Source organism: Myotis daubentonii, chromosome 17 (assembly GCF_963259705.1).
Source record: "Myotis daubentonii chromosome 17, mMyoDau2.1, whole genome shotgun sequence".
Taxonomy (NCBI): Eukaryota; Metazoa; Chordata; class Mammalia; order Chiroptera; family Vespertilionidae; genus Myotis; species Myotis daubentonii.
Genome location: NC_081856.1, coordinates 50,205,543 through 50,232,599, shown reverse-complemented (window position 1 = coordinate 50,232,599; position 27,057 = coordinate 50,205,543). Strand labels below are relative to the sequence as shown.

The following is a 27,057-nucleotide window of genomic DNA, read 5'->3' as shown; positions in this document are numbered from 1 at the left end:
CCTATAATTACGATATAGTGTGGGCTCTATTATTACAGTAAGCAAAGGGTGCCAAGGGAGCATGAGGCGAGGAAGCCCTGGGGGGGAGAGGGGGCGGCAAGAGGTGGAGGGTGCAGGTGGGTAGAGAACCCTTTCAAAAGAGATGGTTCTTATTTGCCTCAGTTAAAACTGAGTCAGCCAAGTGAAGAGGACAGGAAGCCAGGCAGAGGGGGCACACAAGACCGGGGGGTCTATAGTTATGCCTAGACCTGGATAGAAAAAATGTGCATTATCTATTAATATAAAAGAGAGAAAATATCAACATATGACAAATTATGAGAGTGCCTGTCACCATGGAGAAAAAGATGGGGGGAAACTAACCTTAAGAAAAAAAAATGGTGAAAATACACAAGCCAGCTCACCCACACCCACAGGCTGGGGACCCTCAAGTTCAAGAAACAGCACCTTTGGCTTTCTCTCTGCACTAATCAATTTCAGTGCTGCCTTCTGTCCAGAATAACGGAAGTTATTTCGCCCCCTCCATCCACCCATTTATTTCAAACCACTGAACTGAGGTCTGATGCTCCGAGACCCTTTCCTGAGTTCACAACACACTCCATCAAAATTGAGTTTACTGCCCACATTTCTCAGTGGCCTGGGCTCGCGGCAAAGGAGCCCTTTGTAAGGGGAGAGGAATCTAGAGACCCCACTGCGCACAGGGCCCCTCCCAGCCCTTCCCTGAGGCAGCTCCCACGGGTCCTGGGCAGATGAACTCATCCGGGGGTGGTGGGCCTCTGCAGCCCACGGCAAGGCTGCGGGTGCTAAAATAAGACCAGAGATGGAGAAGGCGGAGGAGGGCCGTCCTTGGCCTGTATCTGAGAGCAAAGTCAGACTGGCTGCTCCGCCCGTTCCCAGCCCCCGGAGCGCACCCGCTGTGGAGTAGGGAGCATCTCTGAAATCATTTCTAAATCTGTCCCTCTCTTCATGGCCACCCACCCGGTTCATCGCCTCCCATCAGCAGGGTGTCCAGGAGGCACCACGCCACGCCTGGGGACATCCATGGGCCCAGGGGACGGGGAGCCTGCAGACCAGGCTCTCATCAGGAAGACTGCCTGTGAGCCACGGCCCCTACAAGACATTGGCTGCATCCTTTCGTCTCTCTGGGTTTGCTTCCTAAGCCAAAGCATGAGCTGTCTGAAAGGGTCCAAGCATTTAGACTCCAGTTGATTTCGTCCATACACAGCTGAGATGTCTGCAACGAGATCCCGGCACTGGGCTTTGTACAGGAAGCCTTCACGGCTTCCAGCCTCATCTGCCCAATTCTATCCCTTTCCTGGCTCCTCCCCCGCCCACTTCCCCGCCTGGTACATGTAAGACACTTCCCGTATTAGTTAGGCCCTGCTGTGCACTCTAACACAGAACCTCTCAGTTTTGATCATTGAAACTCCATAGACTCTAGTCCAGGGGTGGGCAAACTTTTTGACTCGAGGGCCACAATGGGTTCTTAAACTGGACCGGAGGGCCGGAACAAAAGCATGGATGGAGTGTTTGTGTGAACTAATATAAATTCAAAGTAAACATCATTACATAAAAGGGTACGGTCTTTTTTTTTTTTAGTTTTATTCATTTCAAACGGGCCAGATCCGGCCCGCGGGCCATAGTTTGCCCACGGCTGCTCTAGTCACTCAACTATCCACTGTAATATTCCTGGTGGGTGGCTGATTCAGGCACAGAGGCCCCCACATGTTACAGCTGTGCCAACCCCTGGCATTCAGCTCTTGGAGGGGGAAGAGCAGAAAAGGCCCCCTGCTTCCTGACCACCTTGGCGGAGAAATGACAAGGATCACTTCTACTCAGATGCCACTGATGAGCCCTGATGGCATGGCTCCACCCAGCTACCAGAGTGGCACAGAGTCCCTGACTCGGCGGTCTTTGCTAGGGCAGGGCGGCGTGGATTTGGTGGACAGAAGCTTCTCTGCCAGGCCTCTCTCCCCCCTTTCCTCCACCCCAGCCCCTGCCATGTGGTTTGCACATTCTCAGTCCACCCACTTTGGGCTGTTTATTTCCTGCCAGCGTGCACACTCGCCACGTTCGCCCTGCAGACTAGAGTCCCATGGACAAGCGAAATGAAATGAGCCCAGAAAACTGGTTGCCTCTCGAGGCCTGTCTGTGTGGAAACCTATTAAACCCTCGCTGGTCCCCAAAACTTCCCACAGCTGCTATGTGTCCTCTCCTTACTGAGGACCGTGGCGTGATTTATCGGTTTCTTCTGACAGTAGCCCTGCAGAGTAGCTTTAATCATTGCACTATTGTCAAGAAAGTGGAAGCTCCGAGGGATTAGATGCGTTTCCCTGGAACACACAGCTAGGAAGACGAATCTACACAGTGTTCCTAATGATTCTAGTGGCTTCTGCTAAAGCCTCTTTGAAGACTCTATTTGCAGAGCGACTGTTAGGTAACATCACTTATTTTTAGCCAAATAAACAACTTATATAACCAAATTAGAGTTGGAAATTAATACGGTCCTGTCAGTATATTCCAAGATGAATATCTTGGAAGGTTACAAACTTATACTTAGAAACAAAAGGCCCTGCCTTGAGCCCAGCACGTGGGGGCAGCAGAATGAGCAAGGCAGTGAGAGCCAGGGCCCGGCTTCTGCTTCTGGTCTTTCCTTCAACTCACTCTTAGTGCGCGCGTGTGCCTCAAGCCAGTGCTTCTCGGACTTGACCGCGCGCGCACAAGAGTCACCTGAGGCCCTGGTTATGTCCGAGTGTGACCCAGCGGGTCTGGGTGGGGCCCGAGAGTCTGCCTGTCTAACCAGGGCCCAGGAGAGGCCGGTGGGGGCCGGGACCACACTCTGAGGAAGGAGGTCCTGACGCTGACCGTGTCTGTTGATTCAACTCAGAAGTCAGGTCATGAGTCTTAACATACGATGGAATCTTGAAGGACAAGCAGGATTTTAACAAGCAGCAATGGGAAAGAAAGCTGTGGCGGGGAGCAGGTGCACTGCACAGATGCAGGTGCCCCCACGTCCTTCCTGAACCCCTGGGTGCCCTGTCTCAGCCAGGATGGCTGCTAACGACGGCAGGGAGAGCGAACATCCCAGACCACGGCTGACTTCTCTGCTGGTGTGGGTGTGGGTCCCGGATGATTTAAAACCTTAATGCGCTTTCTCCCCACCCCACCCCACCCCACCCTTCCCTGTTGTCTAGTATTCTTTTTGCAGATGTTAAAGGATTTACCAACCTCTCCACGACCTTGTCCGCTCAGGAGCTGGTCAGGATGCTCAACGAGCTCTTTGCCCGATTCGATCGACTGGCCCACGTGAGTTGAATTTAATTCCCTGCTTGTCTTTGGCGGGAGTGAGGACTGCATGTGAATGAGGGGAGGACTCAGCCTTCGCTGCCAATGTCATTACTGCTCTGCATCCTGCCCCTGGGCGTGGCCCCCTGATCCTCACACATTCTGGGGATCAGTGTTAGTTACTGACAGGTCTCGGATGGGAGGTTTGACAGATGAATCTTCCCAGTGGAGAGACAGCTGGTTGAGTGACAATTAAACCGAGTCCTTTTGAACCACTTGCACCCCAGCATCATGTCCCCCGGAGTGGCCAGGTGCCACCCAGCTGCCCTGGTTCGTGCGGAGGTGGCTGCCTGCCGTTCCCCAGCCGACCCGGCCATGGGGACTGAATTCGCCGGTTCTCAAGAAACAGTGGTCCACTGGGCCCCACTGTGTTTGACCTTATTAAGAGCTTTGCTGTGTTAGCCAAAGAGACACCACCTTTATTTTCAGTTAGCTGATCAGAGCTCAAATAGAAAACAGGTTAAAAGAGATGATCATTTGCCATCGAAACACAGATTCCTGGTCCTAAAGGCACTTGAGTGACGGAGGGTGAGTTACTTCGTCCTTCTTGGTGAAGGGTGTGCATCACAGCCAGCTTCACATTGAGGGGAGTGCATTCTCCGGGCACTGAAAATGTCCTGTTTTGGCTGCCTCGCCCCAACAGAGAGCCATTCATACTGGAATCTGAGCACCTCTAGGGGTGGTGCGTGGGGCTCTGTGCTGGGAGTATGGGAATGACTAAAGCACACGCCTTCCCTTCCCAGAGCTAAATCCAGCGGGGGCTACATAAAGAGGAAAGCAATGCACGATGTGATGTGTGCAAAGGTACATCCGGGTGACCCGGGACTGCAAAGGCGACACAGAACCCTTGGTCAGAGATTTCCAGGAGAAAGTGGCACTTAGGCTGAGTCTTAAAAATTAGAGAACAACATAGATCATGATTCAGCAACGAAACGGAGAAAGCCTCTGATACATGCCAGACCATCACTGAGTCTCCAATGCAATATGCCAAGCGAAAGAAGCCAACCCAAGATACAGATGACGTACCCCTGAAATCTATATCATTTTATGAACGAGATCACCCCAATGAATTCAATAAAAAATAAAATAAAGGGGGGAAAAAAGAAGCCAGACGCAAAAGGCTAAACATTTTATGATTCCTCACATAAGCCATTCTAGAAAAGTCAAAATTACAGGGACAGAGATGAGCTGAGTGGTTGCCAAGTGGAGAGTGTGGACTGACTGCAGGGCAGCATGGGGTGCGGTGATTTGGGGGTGATGTGGGTGCTCTATATATGAGCAGGGCTCTTCACACTTAGGGAAAGGGTGACTGTTACTTATTTAAGTTACACATCAATTAGCGAGGTGAAGAAGATAGGGAATGTCAGCCGGGAGAATAAAAATAAAGATGCCAGCTACTCAGAAACCAGAAGAGATTCAGCATTGCCAGAGGGAAGGGGTGAGGTGCGCTACACAGACAGGCGGGGACCCGTCAACAACCCACAGAGGAGCCTACAGCTCCCGGACAATGTTAACTAGGGCACTAACTGGGCAGCGGAGGAGGTGGGGACTGAGGTCTCTCCTAATACAAGAGCTGGGTTTACTGAAGGGCTGGGAACTGGGAGGTGGGGAAGAATATATACCACCTTTTGATTGTTGCATCAGTGGGGGCTGGTGTGTTACGCATAAATCATTCTACTTCATATTATGGTTGTGAATATTTCTGCTCAGAGACGCTAAGATGGATAGACATGACTCTCCCGCGAGGACTGACAAATGTGACCAAGGTTAATTTTTAGTGTCACCATAGACGCCGCTGACTCAGGGAAAGGGTTGAGTAACAGTTAATGTAAGTTGTTCAACCAACATTTATTGACAACGTACCACGTGCCAGGGAACGTGCAGGACTCTGGGAAGGCAACGCCAGTCCCTGCCCTCAGGGAGCTCTGAGTCTGGTAAGGGAGACGGACCAGCCCGTAATGACTGCAGGACAGTGCGGTGCGAGCAATGACAGGCACAGGGTGGGGGACGAAGGGAAGCCCAGCCAGATGCTGGGCGGGTCTGGGGGTGATGGTGTTGGGGATCCGGCAGCACACAGAGAAGAGGGCCTCTGCACACTGGGGCTTGAGAAAGAGGAAGAGCTTTGCTGGCATCAGATGAGAGGAGGAGGTGCCTTCTAGGCTGAGCCATGGGGCAAAGGCAGGGGAGTGTGAAAATGCAACACTGTGCTACTGGCGTGGGAGCTAGAAGGAGCTCAAGATTGTTAGAGCGTGAAGGGCAAGGGCAATGAGAGACGAGCTTGAGGGCATGGTGTGACATCTGAGGGAATGTGGAGTTTGTCTCGGTGCCTGGGCTTTTCGCCCTGGCTCCTGTCCACACGGTGGGGGAAGAGGAGCAAAGGAAGGTACATGGCCAGTGATCCCCACTGGGCACAAGATTCTGTAGTCCACCTTCTGGGGTATTACTCTTATTGGAAGGTTTTAAAGGGAAAATACCTATCAAATTAAGCACAGATAGGTGATGGAGTAAAGTTATTATTAATTTGATAAGATTATTAAATATGCATAAAATGCCCTTTTTAATGCATTGTGATGAGTGTTTTCCCTGGCTTACCTACCTTAGTTCTCACAACAAACCTACAAGGCAGTGTCTTTATTATTTCCATTCTACAGAACAAGTGACTGAGGTTCAAAGAAGTCAAATCATCTGCCCAGAAGCACCGGTAGGTGGTGCATCTGGGATCCAGACCAAAGCCAGGTGCCTCCATGGCAATACACATATTCTTCATGACTGATTTGGATGGGGAGGGGCAGATAGGAACTCCCTTACTTTACTAAAGGATCAGGCATTTTAGGGGGTGGAACGGGAGACCTCAGAGATGGGTTGCTGCCTCTGCAGGATGGCTTGAAGGGTTCGAGTGAGGCTGGACTTGAATATTCCTTGTGCAATTCCCCTCTCTGCATCTCAGTTTCCTATCAAAGGTGTGATGAAGGATAAATGACACAACACTGAGATGCTCCTTCACACACAGGCTGCTCCAAATAAGGACTCCGTGCCGTTAGCGCTCGGCAACACCAAGTCCCCCCTCCCCGGGTGCATCAGTACCTGCTGCCCTAGGAGACCTCGGTGGGAAAGTTGAATAGTCTCTGCCAGGGAAAACAAGTCCACTCGGGAAGGAGAAACCCCGCCGTAAATGCATTTACCCCGCAACTTGCCCCTTGAGCATCCTTTAGCACCAAAATCCTGTGCCTTTGAAATGACCTTTCTCTCCTGGCCACGAGTCTTTGCTTTAGATTTCCCTTATGTTGCACATCAGAGAGAACCCACCTCCCATGCAAATGGCACACACTGCACCTGTTTACTCACTGCGTTATTAAAATAAAGGGGAAACCTCACAGCCTCCTGTTAGAGATCCTCTTAGCGTGATCCAGTTGCTCAGTTTCCCCGTGGTTAGGGCTGCTCAGAACAGAGCACTGTGACCCTTGACCCTTTGGCAAACTCCCATTTTAGGGGGTTTGGTCTCTGTCACTTTTGGTCTTTGATCTTTTTGTAAAATAAAGTAGTTCCTACCTGCCCCTCCCCATCCAAACTAGGAGTGAAGAATATGTATATCATTAGGAAGTCTTTAAAATTGTACAGCGAAAAACATACTTATTTGTTAACATGATTGACCTCAATACAGCTTAAACCTTTCTTAAAATGACTGACAAAACTGGAAGCACCGAAACTGCTATTATAAAGAACAAATCGAACCCAATGGAAAGCTAATCAACAGATTAAAATCAAGGAGAGAGCTGCTTCTGTACTAACATGGAAAGAATTTCAAGATATTTGCTGCATGAAAAAAAAGTGTGTCTCAAATCTATAGACATGGATTGATAAATCTATGGCTAAGAGCAGCCGTGGGCAAACTACGGCCCGCGGGCCGGATCTGGCCCATTTGAAATGAATAAAACTAAAAAAAGACCGTACCCTTTTATGTAATGATGTTTACTTTGAATTTATATTAGCTCACACAAACCCTCCATCCATGCTTTTGTTCCGGCCCTCTGGTCCAGTTTAAGAACCCATTGTGGCCCTCGAGTCAAAAAGTTTGCCCACCCCTGGCTAAGAGCATGAAAACTAGTCATACATGATCATGGAAATGTATCTGTGAAAACACAGCGATCTCGGAGGAGGGGAAGGAGCCCAGGTCCCCAGTGGCGGTGGGCCTGAGGGCCAGGGGCTGGGCGAGGGACTTACCACAGTCTCATTGCTACTTGGACAATATAGTCTTCTGTTGTTTCTGTAATCACAACGAGATAACGTCATGTTCTCTAACATAACTATTTTAAGTGCATTAACTGCACCAATGTTTTTGTTCCAAGAATCTTCTCTCTTTTTATTTTTTGATTTTTTTCTCTGATTACAAAAGCAATGCTGTTCCTTATATAAAATTTTAACGCCAAAGATATAGACAACACAGGAAGTACACATCCCTGTCGTCCTAGCCCTGCCCAACCACAGAACCGTCTTTGATAATTGGGTGTATAGATCTCCTAAGTTTTATCTACACGAATGGTTTCATACATCCTCTGGATTTCCCAAGATTTTTATATCAAAGCCATCGAGATGGGAGGAAAAGGATCATATTAAGACTAACTCAAGAAACTCTGCAAGAAGACCCTCGCCCTACTTTATTTTTCCTCTTCAATATCTCTTTTCAAAGCTACCTGGCTTCCTTAATCTGAACTTTACAAAGCAATTTCGGATAAGAGGAAGTTGCTTGCCTATTACTGTCAAGTCACCTGACAGCTCATAGAAATTGATCAGAAAAATATGTCTGCAAATTGACAGATAAGAAGACAGGCTTCCACGTATTATAAGCATGAAAGAGTGCGGATGTGGAAGGCTGACTTGAGCATTTTGGTCTCTCCGGGGGGTTCCGGAACCAATGCCCTGCAGTTACCAAGGGATGGCTGTAGGTAGTTAGGTTTTGGGGAGTCAAACGTTTATGTGGATTTTTGACTGTGTGGGTGGTGAGTGCCCCTAAGTTTCACATTGTTCAGGAATCAGATACACACACACACACACACACACATACAACAATATAGTGAGCTTTTATAATGTTAATTTAATTTAGTGCAAATAACTTTCCTTTATTCTAGGAATATCTTTTTTTTTTTAAATAAAGGGCTGGTGTAGTCGATGGTGGTTGGGTTGTTATTTTGGTTTGTTGATAGGTTTTTCATACTTCCTTGGCAAATACAAAATTGAGCCCTCCAGCCGTCCCTCTGGCCCTCTGGTTTTTTAGTAACTGTCCCATCGACTCCATTAATCTGGAAACTGCCAGGTCTAGTGGGCAAAGGGCTCCATCTTGGCCCAGAAGCTGTAGGGGTCTCAGAGGAAGCAGAGGAAGGGCCTAGGCGCCGCTGACTGACCAGACCTCTTCAGTGGCTCTTTTGCAAAATTAGCAGCATTGAAGCAGCCAATAGCCAGGAACCACAGGCTCCTAAGAATAGCCCTGGGAAGGCTGTGCGTGCCCTCAGAGTTCCGAGGGTGGCATCTGTGCCTATTTGGGAGGGTTGGCCCTGGAGATAGGATTCAGACTAGAAGCACCAGAGCTGATTCCGAGTCTCTTTGCTTGTCTGACGCTTGCTTTTCACTGGGGGCGGGACTCAGTATACCCTACACACCCTTTCACCCATGCTTTTAAGTGCATTCATTTGTAACCGAAACATAACGGCCTGACTCCTGATGAGGTTCGGAGGCCAGCGCAGTGCTTTACAGCCTGGCTATACAAGGGCCTCCATGGTGCTGCTGGCACCTCAGTTTCCCATGTTCTGCAACTCCCCTCCCCCTGCCCTTGGGCCCCACCCCATAAGGAGGGCCTCTTACCCACAACACACAGACCCGTGCTCCTGGGGCTTCAGGTCTGGAAGGCATCTCAGGGTCATTCAGTCTCACACATCTACCCAAGGAAACCAGAAGGGAGAGTCATCTGCCCTGGGTCACAGATCAGAGAGGTGAAGGACTGGCACAGGGGTCCAAGTCCTCATCACAGAGGCAGGCCACATTAATCCAGTGCCCCCTCCACTGGGCCCTGCACTCAGTCTTTCCATGTTAATCCTCACAGGCATGATGAAACGGGTCCTATTCTTGTTCCCACTTTACAGATTAGGCAACTGAGGCTCAGAGGTTAAGCAATTTAACTAAAGATACAGGAAAGACGTAGGGTGTCTGGGATCTGACCCTGAGCAGTGTGACTCCTCAGCCAATGCTCTCAGCCCCTATGCTGCAATTTTCAGACAGTTCCTGCGCAGTACGAAGTTTGCACCTTTTCTTTGGGGTTTGTTATGTTTTGAAACTTTGTAAAAATCATGTGTTCAAGATTGTGAAGCCACGAAACAACTGTGTCCCGCTTCTAAGACACAGTTAGCCCGTTCTTAAGGTGCCAGTAACCTACATGGGAAGAGACTTAACATAGAGTTGAAATAGTAGAAATCTCTCCTAGTAAACGATTGATGATTTTAAGTGCTTGTTGTTGAGCTAAAGACTGCTAAAGCCCGTTAATTCAGAGGCTCGGCCAGAGAAGAAAGACAGTGCTGGGGGTAGGATTCCCAGGGGAACACGCAGGTTGAATGCCCGCTCTTTGCCAGGCCTGTCCACGTGATGGGTGTTCAGATCAGAAAGCTAGTGCCCGGCAGCGCTGAGATACGGTGCTGAATCTGTCAAGGTCAATATCCAGGGTCTTTCCATGTCTCCACTCTACCTCCGAGCCCTTCAAACCCTACTTAGGGTAACGCCTCATTCCCTAGGAAGATAACGCAGGTACAATGCGAAGGTGGGTCCCTGACCCCCGGTGCAGACCACCTGACCTTGCTTCCCTCCTCCAAGCCGCTCTGGAGCCCTGGCCCATCTGCGGACTCAGTCCTTGCCTCTCCATCTGTTCCTTCCAGGAGCATCACTGTCTTCGCATCAAGATCCTGGGGGACTGCTACTACTGCGTCTCCGGACTTCCGGAGCCCCGCCAGGACCACGCCCACTGCTGCGTGGAAATGGGCCTCAGCATGATCAAAACCATCAGGTAACTCAGGGTCTCCCTCATGCCAGGCTTTCGATGCGCATGACGGGAGAGGCAAACACTCCATCTATCCTTTGCGGTCGATCGCATGCATGTTGAAAGGTGATGCCCTGATTTGTTTCATGAGTACTGCGTACCCATTGCTTCTCCCAGATGAACCTAGTAGTTTCAGGATGTTCGATTTATACCTCACTTCCAATCGTTTGTGCAACAACTTTGAATTACCAATGTCCTCGTGGGGATACAGCGAGGAACAAGACGAGCGGAACGCTCGCCTTCAGGGAGGCTACGGAGCCCTGGGAGGGACGAGCACATAGGCACTTTCAAGATGGAACAATAAGCTCTGTGATGAAGCAAACCCAGGATGCTTGTGGGGAATAAAGAAGGAACAGCTCATTCAATCCTGGCGCTGGAGAAGGCTCTGTAGAGCAGAATGTCCGAGCTGTTTCCTGACAAGTGAGTAGACATTAGCCAGATCCTGAGGGGGCACGAGAGCCTGGAAGACAGCCCTGGCAGGTGCAGCGATCAGGAGCTGGGACCTGGGGGGGAACGGGTGTTGGCGGCGCACTGCAGCCGGGAGCAGCGAGGGGCTGCAAGGCCTCCTGGGCCATTAAGGGGCTGGACCTTATCCTATGGCCAAAAGGAAATCATTAAAGGGCCACCCCAGGGTGGGCCTCATGGGTATGCAACAGCAGAACTCCCCAGAGTTTGTTTTTAACTTTCTTCATTTTAGTTTTCATTTTGTATTCAGGTATAACTGACAAATAAAATTGCACATATTCGAAGGGCACAATGTGATGATTTGATATACGCATAACATTGTGAAAGGACTATCGCAATCAAGCTAATTAATATCCATTACTTCCCATGGTTATCTTTTCCTCTTCCTTTTTTTAAGAGAATGCTAAGATCTACTCTCTTAGCAAATTACCAGTATACACTGCACTATGATTAAGTATATCACCCTGCCGTACATTTAATCCCCAGAACTTATTTTTATAACTAAAATTTTGTACCTTTGACCAACATCTCCTCCCTTCCCCACCTTCGTGCCCAGCAACCACCTTCGCACTCTGTTTCTTTGAGTGCGACCTTTTTTTTTTTTAGATTCACATATCCAGTATTGTTGTTGTTGTTGTTTTCTATCTGGCTTATTTCACTTAGTACAATGCCTTCCAGGTTCATCCATGTTGACACGGTAACAGGATTCCCTTCTTTTTTAAGGCTGAGTAATATTTCATCATGTATTTATTTTATGACCTTCATTATCTAATCATCCACATCTTCTTTATCTCTTCATGCACAAACTTGCCATAGAACTTTGTATGTTGAGCTTAAGCAATAGGTATGCTGCAGAGATGGCATTGCGGGAGAAATGAACAATGATGATCAGAATTCTTCAGGAGAATTAGAGCATTGCCATTTATCTTTCTGGAGAGGATCTTGTCCCTCCTGGCCATTTTCTCTGATTCACGGTCTCCTTTCTGAAGTTCTGGAGTGGCAGAGTGAGTAATGAGATGTGGATAGGTTGAAATGACTCAGGGATTTCTCTCATTGATACATAATAAAAAGTGCTGCTTTTACTCCTTTAGAATAAGACAATTCAGTGGGATACTTTTCAAGCTGCATGAGTCAGAGTCTATTAATACTCAAACATCTCCTGGATTATACTGTAGGGGACTTGAGGTCCAGCATTAATTCTCCCAGTTAACAAGACGGCGCAGTGCAGGGGGAAAGCAAGAGCGCTGGGCTTGTGCGAGCCTTGGTTGCCGAGTTTCCACTCTGCTGTCAGGCCTGTCCTCTCGGGAATGCCTGGCAGACAATATCTGCACACGAATGTGTGTGGAAGAGAATCCCAATGATGCCGCTCCATCAAATAATTAACCATCTTAACCAACTATTACTTACAAGGGATGCAACTTTTTATTCAGCCCAGAAGAGAGTCTGGGACCGTGTGGGGCAGTATACTGCAAGGGTTGTAATGCAATGTCAATGTCAATTACCCATTTGTTGACTGGTTTCCCCAGACCAGATGGCCACCTGTGTAACTGTCATCACAGATGGATCCCTGTGGAGGTATGTCCCCACCCTGTCAGGGTCTGTCCTTGTCCCTCTTTCTGCCCTTTCCTCGGAGTTAGCATCCCAACAGCAGTCCCACAATGCAGCACGGCTGTGAGAGGCTGGTGCTTTGAACATGAGGCGGCATCGACATCTCGGCTCTCTGGATCCCAGGGGCTCTGGTAGTTTTTTGCTTCAAGTGACATGATAATTCTTGCCCAAAAGCAAACCAACTCAAAGGGACCCAGGTCCCTTATTCACAGATCAGTCCAAATATGTGAGAGATTCTCCATCAATCACAGACAAGTGGGCACAGGGTGCCAACATCAGGATGGCTGGACTTAGCTGCCGTTGGTGCTAATTCAAGCATCACAAGTTTCAGAAGTGAGTGAGAGTCAAGACAAGCGGAAGCACAAACGCGAGGGAGACCACTTCCCTGTCTGTCTTTTACTGGGGTGTTGCTACTGTAGTCCTTTGGATGGAGAACCAGTAACTGCTTCTGGTGCCTGAAATCTGACATTTATACCCAAAGGATCATTTCCAGTGGTTCTCAACCTGTGGGTCGCGACCCCTTTGGCAGTCGAACGACCCTTTCACAGGGATCGCCTAAACCGTGGTCGGCAAACTGCAGCTCGCGAGCCACATGCAGCTCTTTGGCCCCTTGAGTGTGGCTCTTCCTAAGCCTTAGGAGTACCCTAAGTAAGTTAATAACAATGTACCTACCTATATAGTTTCAGTTTAAAAAATTTGGCTCTCAAAAGAAATTTCAATCATTGTACTGTTGATATTTGGCTCTGTTGACTAGTGAGTTTGCCGACCACTGGCTTAAGACCATCCTGCATATCAGATATTTACATTACAATTCATAACAGTAGCAACATTACAGTTATGAAGTAGCAACGAAAATAATTTTATGGTTGGGTCACAACATGAGGAACTGTATTTAAAGGGCCAGAAGGTTGAGAACCACTGATTTTGACCCAAAGGATCAGCTTAGGAGACCTCACATACATCCCTAACAAATTAGCAGAACCAATACTGAAAGTGGAGAAAGTCCACAAATGTCAGAATAGCAAGATAATGAGTCTTTGTCAAGCCTCAGATTGAATTTATTCCATTAAAAAACATTTGATTTTAGAAACATATTAGCTAGATGAATGACAAAAAAAGCAATGGCATGTAACTTTATTTCTAATGAAGTATTTAGTGCCGTCTTATGCATGCCTGTTCATAAAATTAATTAAAATCGGCTTACATAATGGCTCCAGGTGGCTCCTCTTCCCATGCCCTGGTCTATTCCGGGGAGGCTTGATGGCTGAGAAGACACCACATTATGGTGGGCTCCGTTATAAGCAATATCTTTATGAATGATCTACAGAAGTCTTCCTTGGTGAACTTAATGAAAATCACAGAGCCTGGTCTTTTCAATGCAGCCACTAAAAAGTCATAGGATGACACCAGAAGGCCAAGCAGGAAGTGGCTTGTCCCTGGCTGGTAACTTGGAGCGAAGGTCTTAATCCCTGTGCAGGGTGGCCCCCAAGCAACATGGCAGGACAAGGGATGAAAAACAGGAGTTACTTTGCTTTCCTCGCTGGCAAGGATGCCCAGGCTCTCTGCATGCCTCCTGGCGTCCTTCCCTTTTCTTGCCCTCTTTCTTATTACTCACCTTCCTTTTCCCTTTTTCTTCTCTCCAGCAGCTCTCTTCCATCCCTTCCTCCTCCTCCTCCTCCTCCTCCTCCTCCTCCTCCTCCTCCTCCTCCCCTTCCTCCTCCTCCTCCTCCTCCCCTTCCTCCTCCTCCTCCTCCTCCTCCTCCCCTTCCTTCTCCTCCTCCTCCTCCCCTTCCTCCTCCTCCTCCTCCTCCTTCCCTTCCTCCTCCTCCTCCTCCTCCTCCTCCTCCTCTTCTTCTCTCCCTCTCCTCCTAAAGCCCCCTTTCTCACCATTTCTGAAATGCTATTAACTGCAGCATCCATAAGACCACATTCCTCTTAAAAATTCAGCAATTACAGCAATCTTGAGTCAATGGGTAATTTATTGTTTTGCAAAAGTATTTACAATGGTGAAGATTGAATATATCTAGTAATCTTGATTAAATGTTCACCTTGTACCAGGCAGACACTGTGCTAAATGATCTTCCTAACTCACCTCACCTAATTCACAACCCTGTGAGGAAACTGCTCGTACTTCCCCCAATTTTCAGAGAAGGAACTGATGCTCTGATAGGATAAATAACTTCTGATGCACAGCTTGTAAGTAACTCCATAAATGCCCAAAGGCAGGGAAATGGTGAGATTAATTTTGGCATACTACAAAATAAAAAAATGGGTGTCATGATTTACATTAATATTTACCAGTAACAGCGTAAGAAAATGCTTGTGAATTTAACGAAGTATGCATTGCAGAGTACACACACACACACACACACACACACACACACATCGTTTAGGGGAACCTCAGTTTTTTAAAATATCTATTTTTACAGAAAGAGAGAAGGTCCTAAAACCCTGTGGTGGGAAATGGGTGGCTGGGTCTTTCCTCTCGCTTTCCCTCACTAGGTCCACGCTGTTTTGGGACAGGTATCGACATTAGTCTTCCCATGTTGTGTCCACCCCCAAAACAGGGGACTACAGCTGAAGGGATACAGGCAGCAAAGTGTCCGAAGGGCACTCGGCCTTGGGCCCTTCCTTACTGACCTTGAGCAGGTGATTTAACCTCTCTCTGTCCAGCTTCCTTAGTTCACCTCCGTCACTAACTCCCTCCAGAAAGGTCAAGGGCACTGTTCCTCCCAGGTAGCTGAGGACCAAACACTCAGTTCTTTCTACATCATCAACTAGTTCAACCTTTTGAAGCAACTTACGTCTAGGAGCTGCCCAGTTGGTATATCAAATGGGTTGGTAGAAGCTATTGCGATGTAACTAGAACACATGCAAGCACAGTTTTAGCAAGAAGGGTAAAGTGATCAAATGCATAATTTTTGATCTGCTTCAACCTGTGTAATTGTTGTGTAATTATACGTTGGTATTGCTAACAAAAGTCAGTAGTAGCCACTATGCTTATGTTCAAATAGTACCAGGTGAAGTGCTTTATACACATGATTTTATAAACCATGCTAACAACTCTGCGGATTTCTGGTGCTCGCTCCCATCACCCCTGAGAAAGCTGGGACTTGGACACTAATAGAGCAGTTGCCCAGGGCCTACAGCCAGTGAGTGGAGAATCCCACCCGCACACCAGGCTGCTTTGATGCAGATCCCAGGCCCCTTGGTGCCGGTGAGTGCTCTGCACTGAGCAAGCCTACGGCAGTTGCTCCAGCTCCCACACCAGCCAGTGGAAGGTCCAGCTTGGATTTCCTGTCTCCAACCCCAGAGCTGAGGAGCCGGGTGTTCTCCACCCCACAGTCCCGCATGCGACTCTGCTGAAGTCTCCCCTTTCATCCAGGCATTTCACAGTGGAGAGAGTCTCATCGACAGACCAAGGGCGGCTACTAGGTTATTCCTCCTGTCATTCCTCCAGCACCTTCTGTAGACGGATTCATTAGCCAAAAAGAACCACTTAAAGCACTTAAATTGAAAGCAAAAATTCTAAGGTTCTTCATCTTTTTTTTAAACCTCAGTTTTCTATTTATTTCCAGAAAGAGGGAGAAGAGGAGGAGGAGAAGAAGGAGAGAAGGAGGTGGGGGAGGGGGAGGGGGAGGGGGAGGGGGAGGGGGAGGGGGAGGAGGAGGAACCTCGATGTGAGAGAGACACATCAATTGGTTGTCTCCCGCACGAACCTTGACCCAGGCCAGGGATTGAGCCTGCAACCGAGGTCCGTGCCCTTATCCGGGAATCAAACCCGTGACCCTTTGGTTGGGCGGGCTGACACTCTTATCACTGAGCAAAACCGGCCAGGGCATAAGGTCCTTCATCTCTGACCATATACCAAGCATTCCTCTTTAACAGTTCAATGAAAAGGAATATGATTTTTAATCTTTTGCTGGTTAAGTTTTGCATGATTGATTCCCAGCTTGATATAGAGCTTCAAAAAAATAATAATTATTATTAAGTGGGTTCCTTATTTAAAAGAAATCTTAGAAATGCAACAGGAAAACTGGGAAGGCAAGGTACATTATTTGAAGGGGTCAGATGTGGAGGGTCACCCCCACTCCCCAAATGGCAGATCCAGAGACATCTCTGTGGTTCCCTTAGACGCATCTTGGGTCAACAGAGGACTGTGAAGCAAGAGAGCCTTTGAGCCGTGTCCATCAATTCAGTGACTACTAGAGCACTGGCGATGCCGCTGTGCTAAGCGCTGTGCTAAGCGCTGGGCGTGTGGAAATGAAAGGTAGTCCCTGCCCTCCAGAAGCTCAGAGGCCCCAGAGAAGAAAGAGCGGGTGCAGGTGTTTACAGTGCCGGCGATCTCTAGTCTTTTTCTCTTAATTTGTGGCTGAGGAGGCACAGCTGACATCCCAGGAAGAACAGAACACAATTTGTAACTAAGCAGAATTTGCTCCCCTCTCACTTGAAAATGCTCCCAGGTCCTCCCCTGGAGAGCCTGAAACACGTGGTGCGTGTCGGTGGCTCTGTGTGGCCACCAGGTAGGCTTCCCAGAGAGGATCAGCGTCTGTGAATTACTCATTACTTTTACATAGTTTCATTCCTATCTTTTATGTAAGCCAAATCCCAGACATAACAAAAAGAAAACGGTGCCATAAAGAGATTTTGTCTCTTATGATTTTTCTTTTGCAGAAGAAAAAAAAAATCTAAGTGTCTTTTCATTGAGATGTTCCAGTGAGTTCCCTGTGTAATGTTAATTACTTAATGGCCCTGGCATGGTGTGCTGTGTACTCGTCCCTCACAATTAGTCAGCAAAGCACTCTAACATCCATTATCTCCTGTGGGACTCACCGGGGCTCTGTATGTGAAGCAATCAGTTAGAGCTTTATTTACAACCACTGAAACTCAAGGTCACCTTAAGCTATATGCCAAGGATCACACACCACGTTGCAAAGAGTGTGAGGTTTACAAACACAACAGCCCCAGGTTAGTCCTAGAATCCTATGTGACCACAATAAAATCCTGTACCTTCCTGGGCTGCAGTTCCTTCATATATGGAAAGCAGCGAAGTAGTACTCAGTATGTGCCAACATTTTTTTGCAACTCTCCACATATGTTTATTTGCCTAGTATGACAATGCTATTATTATTCCCATTTTATAGATAGAAGATAAGTAGCTTACTTGAGGTCCTACAGCTAATAAATGGAAGAGCAAGATATAACCTCATGTCAACTGGCTCTAGAGTCCATGTTAACCAATACACTCCAGTGACTCACATGTAATGAGAAGAACATGGAGTGAGACCGGTGATTGTAACAGTCAGGATAGTCCTGGTTATGCTGAAGTAACAAACATCTCCCAAATCTCAGTGCTTTAAAATAGCAAAGATTTATTTTAAAATCTCATTTCCTGTCCACTATGGGAGGGTTGGGGGAATAGCAGGGCACCACAATACACTGCCTCATTCAAGAACCCTGGTTAAGAAGGCTCCATTTCCAAGGTCATTGACTGATGGTAGACACAGAAGAAAAAACAAAGGAGTGTGGTTAACCAGACTTCTAAAGTTTCTACTCAGAAGTGACTCATATCACTACTGCTCACATTTTATTGGCCAAAGTAAAATGGAATATATAGGAAAGTGCAATCCTACTATGTGCTTGGATATTGCAGCACAAGATATAGTTGGTGGACAGCACAGGTGACTTCTCCCAATGACCTGCCTTACAGACACTGAAATGCTCCTCTCCAATGCTGATGCTGTTTCTCCTCTTGCTTTGTGAAATGTTTCCAAATGGCCCTGACTCTTTTCATCATCAGTGGATAAAGGAAACTGTATAGTTTTTAATTTATAAGTCAAAACCATGGCCCAGACACTAGAATCTTCACCAGGGACAAGAATCGTCTCACCCTTTAGCTACAAGCATTTATTCTAATCTCTTTGGCTTCCTTCCTAATAGCTAATTTATTTCAATATTTTTAATCTTCTCAACCGACATCAACTTTTTTGTTTAAATAACTTCGTATGATCTCACAGCCTGTTGGGAACAGATAACACAGAGGCGCGGTTTGCACATGGAATCATTCATTCACTTACTCTTTCCCTAAAAGGGGAGGCATGTTTCTAAGCCCAGCTCTATGAGAGGCATGATCCTTCAGGCTGTGAGAGATACAAGGGTTACTCAGAATACTGCCTTCAAGGAGCTTATACTCTTCATCAGAGAACCTAGATATGCGGGAACATGACACCCATCCATTCATCCATCCACCCTTCCATTCATTAAACACTTATTGAGTGTTGGCCAAGTTCCAGACAGTACGTTGGGAAGAGGGGTATATGACACTGAGCCATGCAAAGTCCATATCCTCAATTCAATTAGTTTAAAATCCAGTAGGGGAGACAGATGGTTACAATGCAGCACCTCGGGTACTGCTCATATGGGATGCAATAGGAACACTGGGAAAGGCACATAATCGAGGCTTCAGTTAAATGAGGAAATGGACATTCCAGACTGATGGAGCATCCCTAGGCCAGAAGAAACACAGGCTCGGGCAACAACAAATTGCTGTGAAAGGCTGGAGTCCAATGGGCGCGTGAGAAGTGAGACTAATAATTTAGGCCCAGGGACAGATCGGGAAGGACTGTGTGTTCCCACTGGGAATTTTCCATTGTATCCTAGAGGCCAGTTTGATCTCCCCTCTTTATCCAAAATAATTATAATAATTAGTGTTATTATGTATAAACTGTACTTATTATCTATTCTATTATATTCACACATACTATAAAACATACATGTTTTAAAGGATACTGATGAAATAAATAATAATTTTAAATACCTTAATTCAATTGCTGTACTGAAATCTTTCTGTTCTCTTGTTTAGTGAGAGCAATGGGTTTGCACATAATTTATTCTATTTAAAGAATCTTAATAGTTTGTGAGACATTAATATAAAGGTCAGGTTCCAAATTCAGTTTATTTCTATACCTGTCTCTATTGGCTATCAGATTTAAATATGTATTTCATAAAGACAGGGAGATCTAGGGGGCGCCCTTGGACCACTGACTGTGTTTTTAAGTCAGTTATGCCCAAGTTCCGTATAAGGCTTGTCATAAATTTGCTTCTCTGGTAGCTCTGAGTTTTTCTTGCAAACTCATTAGAAGGCAATAGCTTTTTGATATTTTTAACAAATGGGTACAACCCCCACCAACACATTTCATTTGGAAGATCTGAAAACATATTAGTGAATGTGCAGCTCTGAGTATTTTGATAGATGACATAACTCATGTTTGACAGCCTAGTTCCCGAGGAGATGGCAACATTTCCAAACTTCCTTTTTCAAAATCCTCTCTTCAGAGCACAGATTTCTTGTGAAAAGCAATTACTTTCACCTTCTAAAACTGCCATCTTGAAACAAAATAAGCAAGTTGGGTTTTTCCCCAAATGTTTGCTAGAGAGAATATTAATAGCAACCTATTATCACAGAAAAGCAACAAATATGGGACATTTGTGGTTTTTCTTTTTCAATGAAAAAATGGATAAATCATCTTTAATTTTAACAACTCTGTTAAGCATTTTGAAGTAAAATAACAATTGAATTTCTATGTGGCACTGAAGGTTTTTCTAGTTATTATATTTCAAAGTATTGTGTCCTAGCAGTTGAATTTTTCCTACATAAATGGTGTTATTTAACTCATAAACTGAAATGGTTTGAAATACTCTGAAAGTGAAGAAGGAATGTGTGTGCAGAAATCTTTCTCTTCTCTCAAGAGGCCTCCTCCATGCTCAGGGTCAGAGGACAGGCCAGCCCAGGCCCTGTAGGGTTGCTAAGGTCAACCCACACATCAAATTTCAGTGCAGTTTTTCCAAGATAAAAACAAAAGCTCGCATCGAAGTGGTGACATTGTCTTCCTGCATCCGAGCAGATGACCCAGCTCAGCCCAGGAACGTGAGTGCTCTGCTCTGGAGACCACTGCTCTGAGGAGGAGGCCAGGAAAGAGTTTTTAACAAGGGAGGGATGATGCGGAAAGGTCCCACTGTGTTTGGGATAACCGTGTAGAACATGGACCCACTCTGGCCTTACATGTGTATCTCTCCATTCACCTATGTCAACAGGTATGTGCGGTCAAGGACGAAGCATGACGTCGACATGCGAATCGGAATCCACTCGGGCTCAGTGCTGTGTGGTGTGTTGGGCCTGCGGAAGTGGCAGTTTGACGTCTGGTCTTGGGACGTGGATATTGCGAACAAACTTGAATCTGGAGGGATCCCTGGGTAAGCCAGAGCAAAGCCCTCGTCCTCCTAACCCTAGTCATTTGCCACTTTGTGGGAGCGGGTTTCCCCTGTGCAGAATTCAGGGGTATAGATCTAAAAGCAATTATTTGGAAGATAGAACCCTTCATGGTCTGAGATTTTGGGGTTTATATTTTTATTTTAAGCCCAAATGGCTTTTTAAATGTCCGGTTATTTCCCATCCCTATCAATCCATATATATAGGAATAAACTAAGCTTACTTTTCCTTTCACTAAGAAAGTTTGCCCCCGATTCTGAACATGTATTAAGTACCTACTATGAACTAGCCAGTCTGCTAAATATCATTACTACATCACATCATTTGATTTTTCAATGCCCCACACAGTAAATGTTATGAAGGGCCTCACCAACTTTACTGCCTCCCCTTGTTAATTCATCAGTCCAGTTTGCTCAGGGCTGACCTTTCATTATTAATCTCCAGGCCTTCAATGTGTCCCCAAGAGCCTGACACGATGCTTGGCACATAGGAAGGAAAGAAAGGAAGGAAGGGAGGCACACAGCCCCACTGTGTAATGGTTGACAGCCTGGACCCTGGAGTCGTGCAGAATTGAATTAAAATCCTTTCCCTGCCACAGACACCAGCCATGTAGCTCCACACAAATTCTTCAGTGTCTCTGAGCCGTGGGTTCCCAGACTAGCGATTCTCAGCTTGTGCTGGAATCTGAATCACCTGGAGGGTGTGGTAAACCTTGGGCGGCTGGGCCCCACCCTCAGACTTCCTGATCAATGTGTCTGGGGCGGGACAAAGACTATGTCTTCCCAACAAGTGCCCAAGTAATGCTGATGCGGCTGGCGTTGGTACCACACTTTGAGGACCACTGTTCTCGAGCTTTAGTTAAATGAGAAAATGCATATCAAGTCCTTGGTCCTGTGCCCAGTAAACATTCACTGTGGTTGTGTTTGTAGCAGTTACCATGTGACACACATGTAGGGTCTTACAAGGACCTTGAAGTCCTTGTCTCCCTCCAGCACTGCTTGTGACCTCTCAGTGATGTGACTCTGGGCCAGGTACTTACTCCTGGTCTTGGGGCCAGTTTTATCATCAGCAAAATGGGGGTGAGGGGGTGCCTGTCAGGAAGAGGGAAATTCTATGAGATGATCCATGGAGCCAGTCATGTCATAACAGTTTTGACTACAGATATCGTTTATGCAAAATAAAGTGTTACCAAATGGTTAGATCATATTTACTGTCATGACTATCATTATTATATCCTGGCATTTAAAATTATCAGAAAATATCAGGTTTACCTGACAGTCAATATATGGGAATATTGCCTGACTCATTTCCGTAGATAAACGTAATCACCAGAATCTCGTCCGCACAGTCTTTACTCCAAAACCTCAGCTAGCAGCCATGATCCAAGGAACCTCTAAAGCCCAGTTTCTATCAAAACGTGTAAATGTAAATTGATTAGAACTTGAGCAGAAGACTCAGTAATGAATGAAGGTGAGGATGTCTTTCCCTACGGGAAATATAATATTGATTCAGTATGTACAAATATTATTCCCCCTGCGCACTGATGCAGGGTAATAAAAAGCAGAACCCAGAGAAAATACCAAATGGGGGATGGCATTTAACTTAATTATTTTAAGAGAAGATCAGCCATCAGACTTTATAAAGATGATGCATAGAGCCAGTCATATCATAGCTTTGACTACCCTTCTGGGGTTTCATTGTGCCTGAGAGAAAAAGACGGCCTTCTAGCCCTAGCTCTGAGGTTGACCAGAGAGACAGGTCTGGGACAACCATTTCATAGGAGGTCAAATGACGTTTCTCTTCCCCGAGGTCAACATTACGGAGTATGTACTGACAAAATCCGCCATGGGGACATTCCGTGCATATTCAGCGTGTTTCTGAAGAGAGCGCAAATATCTGTACATGTTTCAGGTTTTGTGTTCAGTGACTGGATGCAAGGCTGCGACTTTGGAAAAGGTGGAGAATGTGCCTGCAGGATCAGAAATGCATCCTTGGTAGTTTCTGGGTGTTTTACGTGTCCTCTGCGGTGATTTATTCTATGAGCAGGAATTGAGCAGAATGGGTAAGAAGTAGAAATAGCACTAAAAGTACAATGTGCCTGGTCGGTATGGCTCAGTGGTTGACTATGGACTCATTCACTGAGTGGGTACTATTGTTTTTCCCATTTTCATGGATGAGAAAATAGACTCATAGAAAGATTAAGTAACTTGCCCAAGATCTATCAGCTAGCAAGTAAGTGGTAGAGCCAGGGTTTTGATCCCACCATTCAGCCAAAGAGTTCATGTCTGTAACCACCGTGCTAGGCTACCCACAGCACACTATGGCACTGTAAGGCATCTGGGTGAGTTAGACAGGAGCACACAGAAAAACCCTCAGAATGATTCACCATGTGAAATTTCCACGATTCCAGTGTGAGCCTTAAGGCCCTTGATGTCATCTGTTCTTTTGCTAAAAAAGAAACTTGAATCATGAGCTGCAGTGGCTGATGACTGTGCAGGAGTGAGTCACTCACCTTGTGAGTGAGGCCGGCCAGTGGCCAGCCGGCACGTGGCCACAGCTCTGTTCTCCACTCCTTGCCGTGCACAAGGGTCAGGGAAAGCTTCTCTGTGGTCCTGTGAGGCCTGCCTTTTTCTTATGATTTTAGACAAGTTGAAGAAACGAGGCAAGACGACAAGAGAACTGTCATTGTTGCTTGGTGATTTTGGACAAAAATTGCCATTGGGTTCAGAAACATTTATGGAACTTGTTTTCCCAATGTAATCAACATCACTGAAAAAAAGAAATCACTGACCGTTGCTTTTTTCTGTGTCCATGAATTTTTTGTTTTATTTTTTTTGCTCAATCCCTTTACCCAGCACCTACCCACCCCCCGCAGCTGTCAGCCTGCTCTATATCTATGAGTCTGTCTCTATTTTGCCTGTTAGTTCATTTTGTTCATTAGATTCCACATATGAGTGAAATCATATGGTACTTGTCTTTCTCTGCCTGGCTTATTTCACTTAGCATGATACTCTCCAGGCCCATCCACGCTGTCACTAAGGGCAAGATTTCCTTCTTTTCTATGGCCCAGTAGTATTCCACGGTGTAAATGTACCACAGCTTTTTTATCCACTCATCTACTGATGGGCACTTGAGTTTCCAAATCTTGATTATTGTAAATAACCCTGCATCTATTCTTTCAAATCAGTGTTTCGGGTTTCTTTGGATAAATTCCCAGAAGTGGAACCGCTGGCTCATACGGCAGTTCCATTTTTAATTTTTTAAGTAACTCCATGTTGCTTTCCACAGTGGCTGCACCAGTCTGCATTCTCAGCAACAGTGCAAGAGGGTTCCCTTTCTCCACATCCTCACCAACACCTGTTATTTGTTCATCTATTGATGGTAGCCATTCTGACAGGTGTGAAGTGATATCTCACTGTGGTTTTAGTTTGCAATTCTCCGATGATTACTGACATTGAGCATCTTTTCATTATGTTATTGGCCATCCATATGTCCATTTAGGCAAAGTGTCTATTCAGGTCCTCTGCCCATTTTTTAAATGGATTGTTTGGGGGTTTTTTGGTAAAAATCACTGATTCTTAAGGGTTGCCGAGACCAGGCTGACAGTCACAAGAAAAGCTGAAATAAGTGCTTATGTGGGGCGGCTCCGCAGGGCTGTGTTCATCAGAGGCTGCAGTGTCCCTTGGGGTGGAGTCAGCGATGCCCTGCTCGTTGATTTTTGCTTGGAGTTCTGTTTTCTTTTATTCTTTCTGATTTTTTCAGGGGCCCACATATTGTCCCCGAGGACATGACCTCACAGTGCCTTGATGCTGGCTTTGCCCAGGCCACGTCAGGGGTGGATAATGACCTACGCTTTGTGTCCCCAGGAGGATTCACATTTCCAAAGCCACCCTCGACTGCCTCAACGGTGACTATGATGTGGAAGAGGGCCACGGGAAAGAGAGGAATGAGTTCTTGCGGAAGCATAACATAGAGACCTATTTAATTCAGCAGCCGGAGGACAGTCTGCTGTCGCTGCCCGAAGACATTGTCAAGGAGGCAGTGAGCCCCTCGGACCGGAGGAACAGCGGGGCGACGTTCACCGAGGGGTCCTGGAGCCCCGAGCTGCCCTTCGACAACATCGTGGGTAAACAGAACGTAAGTCCTGGCTTCCTTCTTCCGGTCAGCCCAAGGCATGCGCAGCGCCTCTGCCCAGAGAGGCCCAGAGATAAGCCATTCATCTTTCACCTCTTCTCTGCTGAGCAACAGCATTGCAAATCATCAAACCCCAGCTCCTCCGGACAGAAATAGCTTCTGTGTGCAATGTCAGGAAATGCATGAGATACCAGAGTGTACTCAACACCCTCTCCTTTTGTTTTTTATTTTTTTACCTCACTCAAAATAAATGTCATGTGAAGCTGAATTGTAATTATAAAAAAAAAAAAAGACCCACATTGCAAAAGAGAAACCTATTATTATACTAGCAACAGAAGTAGATGATCAGGTCCAGGGGAATGCCATTCCTTAGACAGCTGGCAGGCTAGGAGTTCTGAACTGCCCTCTGGATTTAAAGTCAGGGGGTCGCCGTTGATTTGGGACAGGCAGCACCAGGTGATGCCAAGGGGAGGGTGAGAGCGTTCAGGAGTAGCATGAAATTGCAAAGCCGCCCTCGTAATTCTATTCCTATTTAGTGTGGATTTGCTTCTTATCAGAGGGATGGAGCCAACAGTCAGTCCATGAGGAGTAAATCACCAATCACCAAATTATTTCTTAAATCATTTCTTCAACTACTAGGACTCCACTAACCCGAATGAGATGCTCAGACTCCTACAGGTGCTAGAGGACTGAGGCTGGTCAAGGCCGAGAACCTGAGAAGTCTGCGATGCCCCGTCCCCAGAATGCTTGCTCAGGACCTGGGCTCTAGTACGGGTTTTCCCTTTCATTGCCCAGGCCCACCACCTCCAGTTGAATTCGTGTGAGTTAAAGAGTAGAACCCCACCATCCTTTTCTAAAGAAACAAACAAACAAACAAATCCAGTATGTATGAGACTGGGAAACGGTTTCTGACATGCCCCTGTGCCCAGCAAAAGCTGAGCGCTGAAAAGAAAATCAACCCAACCCAGAGTGTCAGGAGCTCTCTGAGGACCAGACGGGGTTCACTGTTTCAATCCATGGACCTGGACTTTTTTCCTTAGCTGATAGATAAGAAAAGTCTGTCTGCTTAAAGCCATTTAAAAAGGAAAAGGTTAAAGTGCTGGAAGTCTTCTGCATCAGACAGGTGGGTGGGGCACTCTGAGGCCAGGTTAACCTCTGTCTCCAGTCAGTTCTGTGTGATGGAGCAAAGGAGTAACTCATGGGCCAGATTCCACTGGAAGACCCAGGTCAAACCCAGTCCACATGCCTTGGGAAGGTCAACCCTTAGGTCCTTACTCTCCTTCTGTGTTTCATTTTCCCCCAGAATTATTATGCACAACCGAGTCACCACTGATTTCAGTGCCCACTTCCTCCCATCCCTGAACTGGTGTGCATGGTGCAGTTTGCTATTATGTAAAACAATGGACTTATATGTCCTTCCTGGAGTGGGTGCGTGGCCAGCTGACAGCACCCTCTGCTTCCTCTGCCTATTGTTAGCTTGAGCCTAGAAGCTGGTTATTTAGAGAGGAATGCATGCTTCACCATAAATACCTCAGTAACTCTGCATCACATTCTCTAAATGTTTTTTTTGTTTGTGTGTGTGGTGTGTTTTTTTTTTGGTCTTGCCATTTGAAAAACTTTTTCTATTTAAGCTGATTGTGGAACCAGGGATAATTCCTAACTGTTCTAATCTTAGTCGTTCCTAACCTGGCTGCTAATCATTGAGAACCAAGAGATAGAGGTGGAGATACTTGGTCTTATTCTGCAATTGATGGATCTGGTAAAATTGTACAGGAATATCTGAAATATTTCTTCGCTAATTTCCTAAAAAAAAATACTTGCTGATATCCTCAAGTCATTATTATAAGATATATCATTGTTAGTCAATAATCACACTGTATATTTCATATGCTGCCCGAGTTTTGCCTGGATGCACTCCACCTGTGCCATCTTCAGCGTGAATCATCTCAGTTCATGTTGATGTCTTGGGACTTCAGAGGCAGGGGATGTGTACTGATATTCACAAATAACTAAATGGCACTAATAAGACTGAGAAAATGAGTCCATTAAAATGGTCACAAGCCCTCAAAGTTTACACTTACACTTAACTCTAGAAATCGAGGGCCATCTGTGCCACTCAGAGACATGTGCGTGCCTGGGAGAGATGGAGACTGGTCTGGCT

General features: G+C 46.4%; 1 protein-coding gene across 3 annotated transcripts in view; it reads left to right on the top strand.

Moving 5' to 3' along the window:
• Positions 1–27,057, top strand: part of ADCY8 (adenylate cyclase 8) — a 138,934-nt gene that overhangs the window by 51,263 nt on the left and 60,614 nt on the right. For all 3 annotated transcript variants that reach the window (XM_059672309.1, XM_059672307.1, XM_059672310.1), the window contains exons 4-7: positions 3,192–3,303; positions 10,260–10,387; positions 20,588–20,746; positions 24,629–24,899. In XM_059672309.1, coding sequence (XP_059528292.1) covers positions 3,192–3,303; positions 10,260–10,387; positions 20,588–20,746; positions 24,629–24,899 — 670 coding nt within the window. The remainder of the gene's footprint in view (positions 1–3,191; positions 3,304–10,259; positions 10,388–20,587; positions 20,747–24,628; positions 24,900–27,057) is intronic.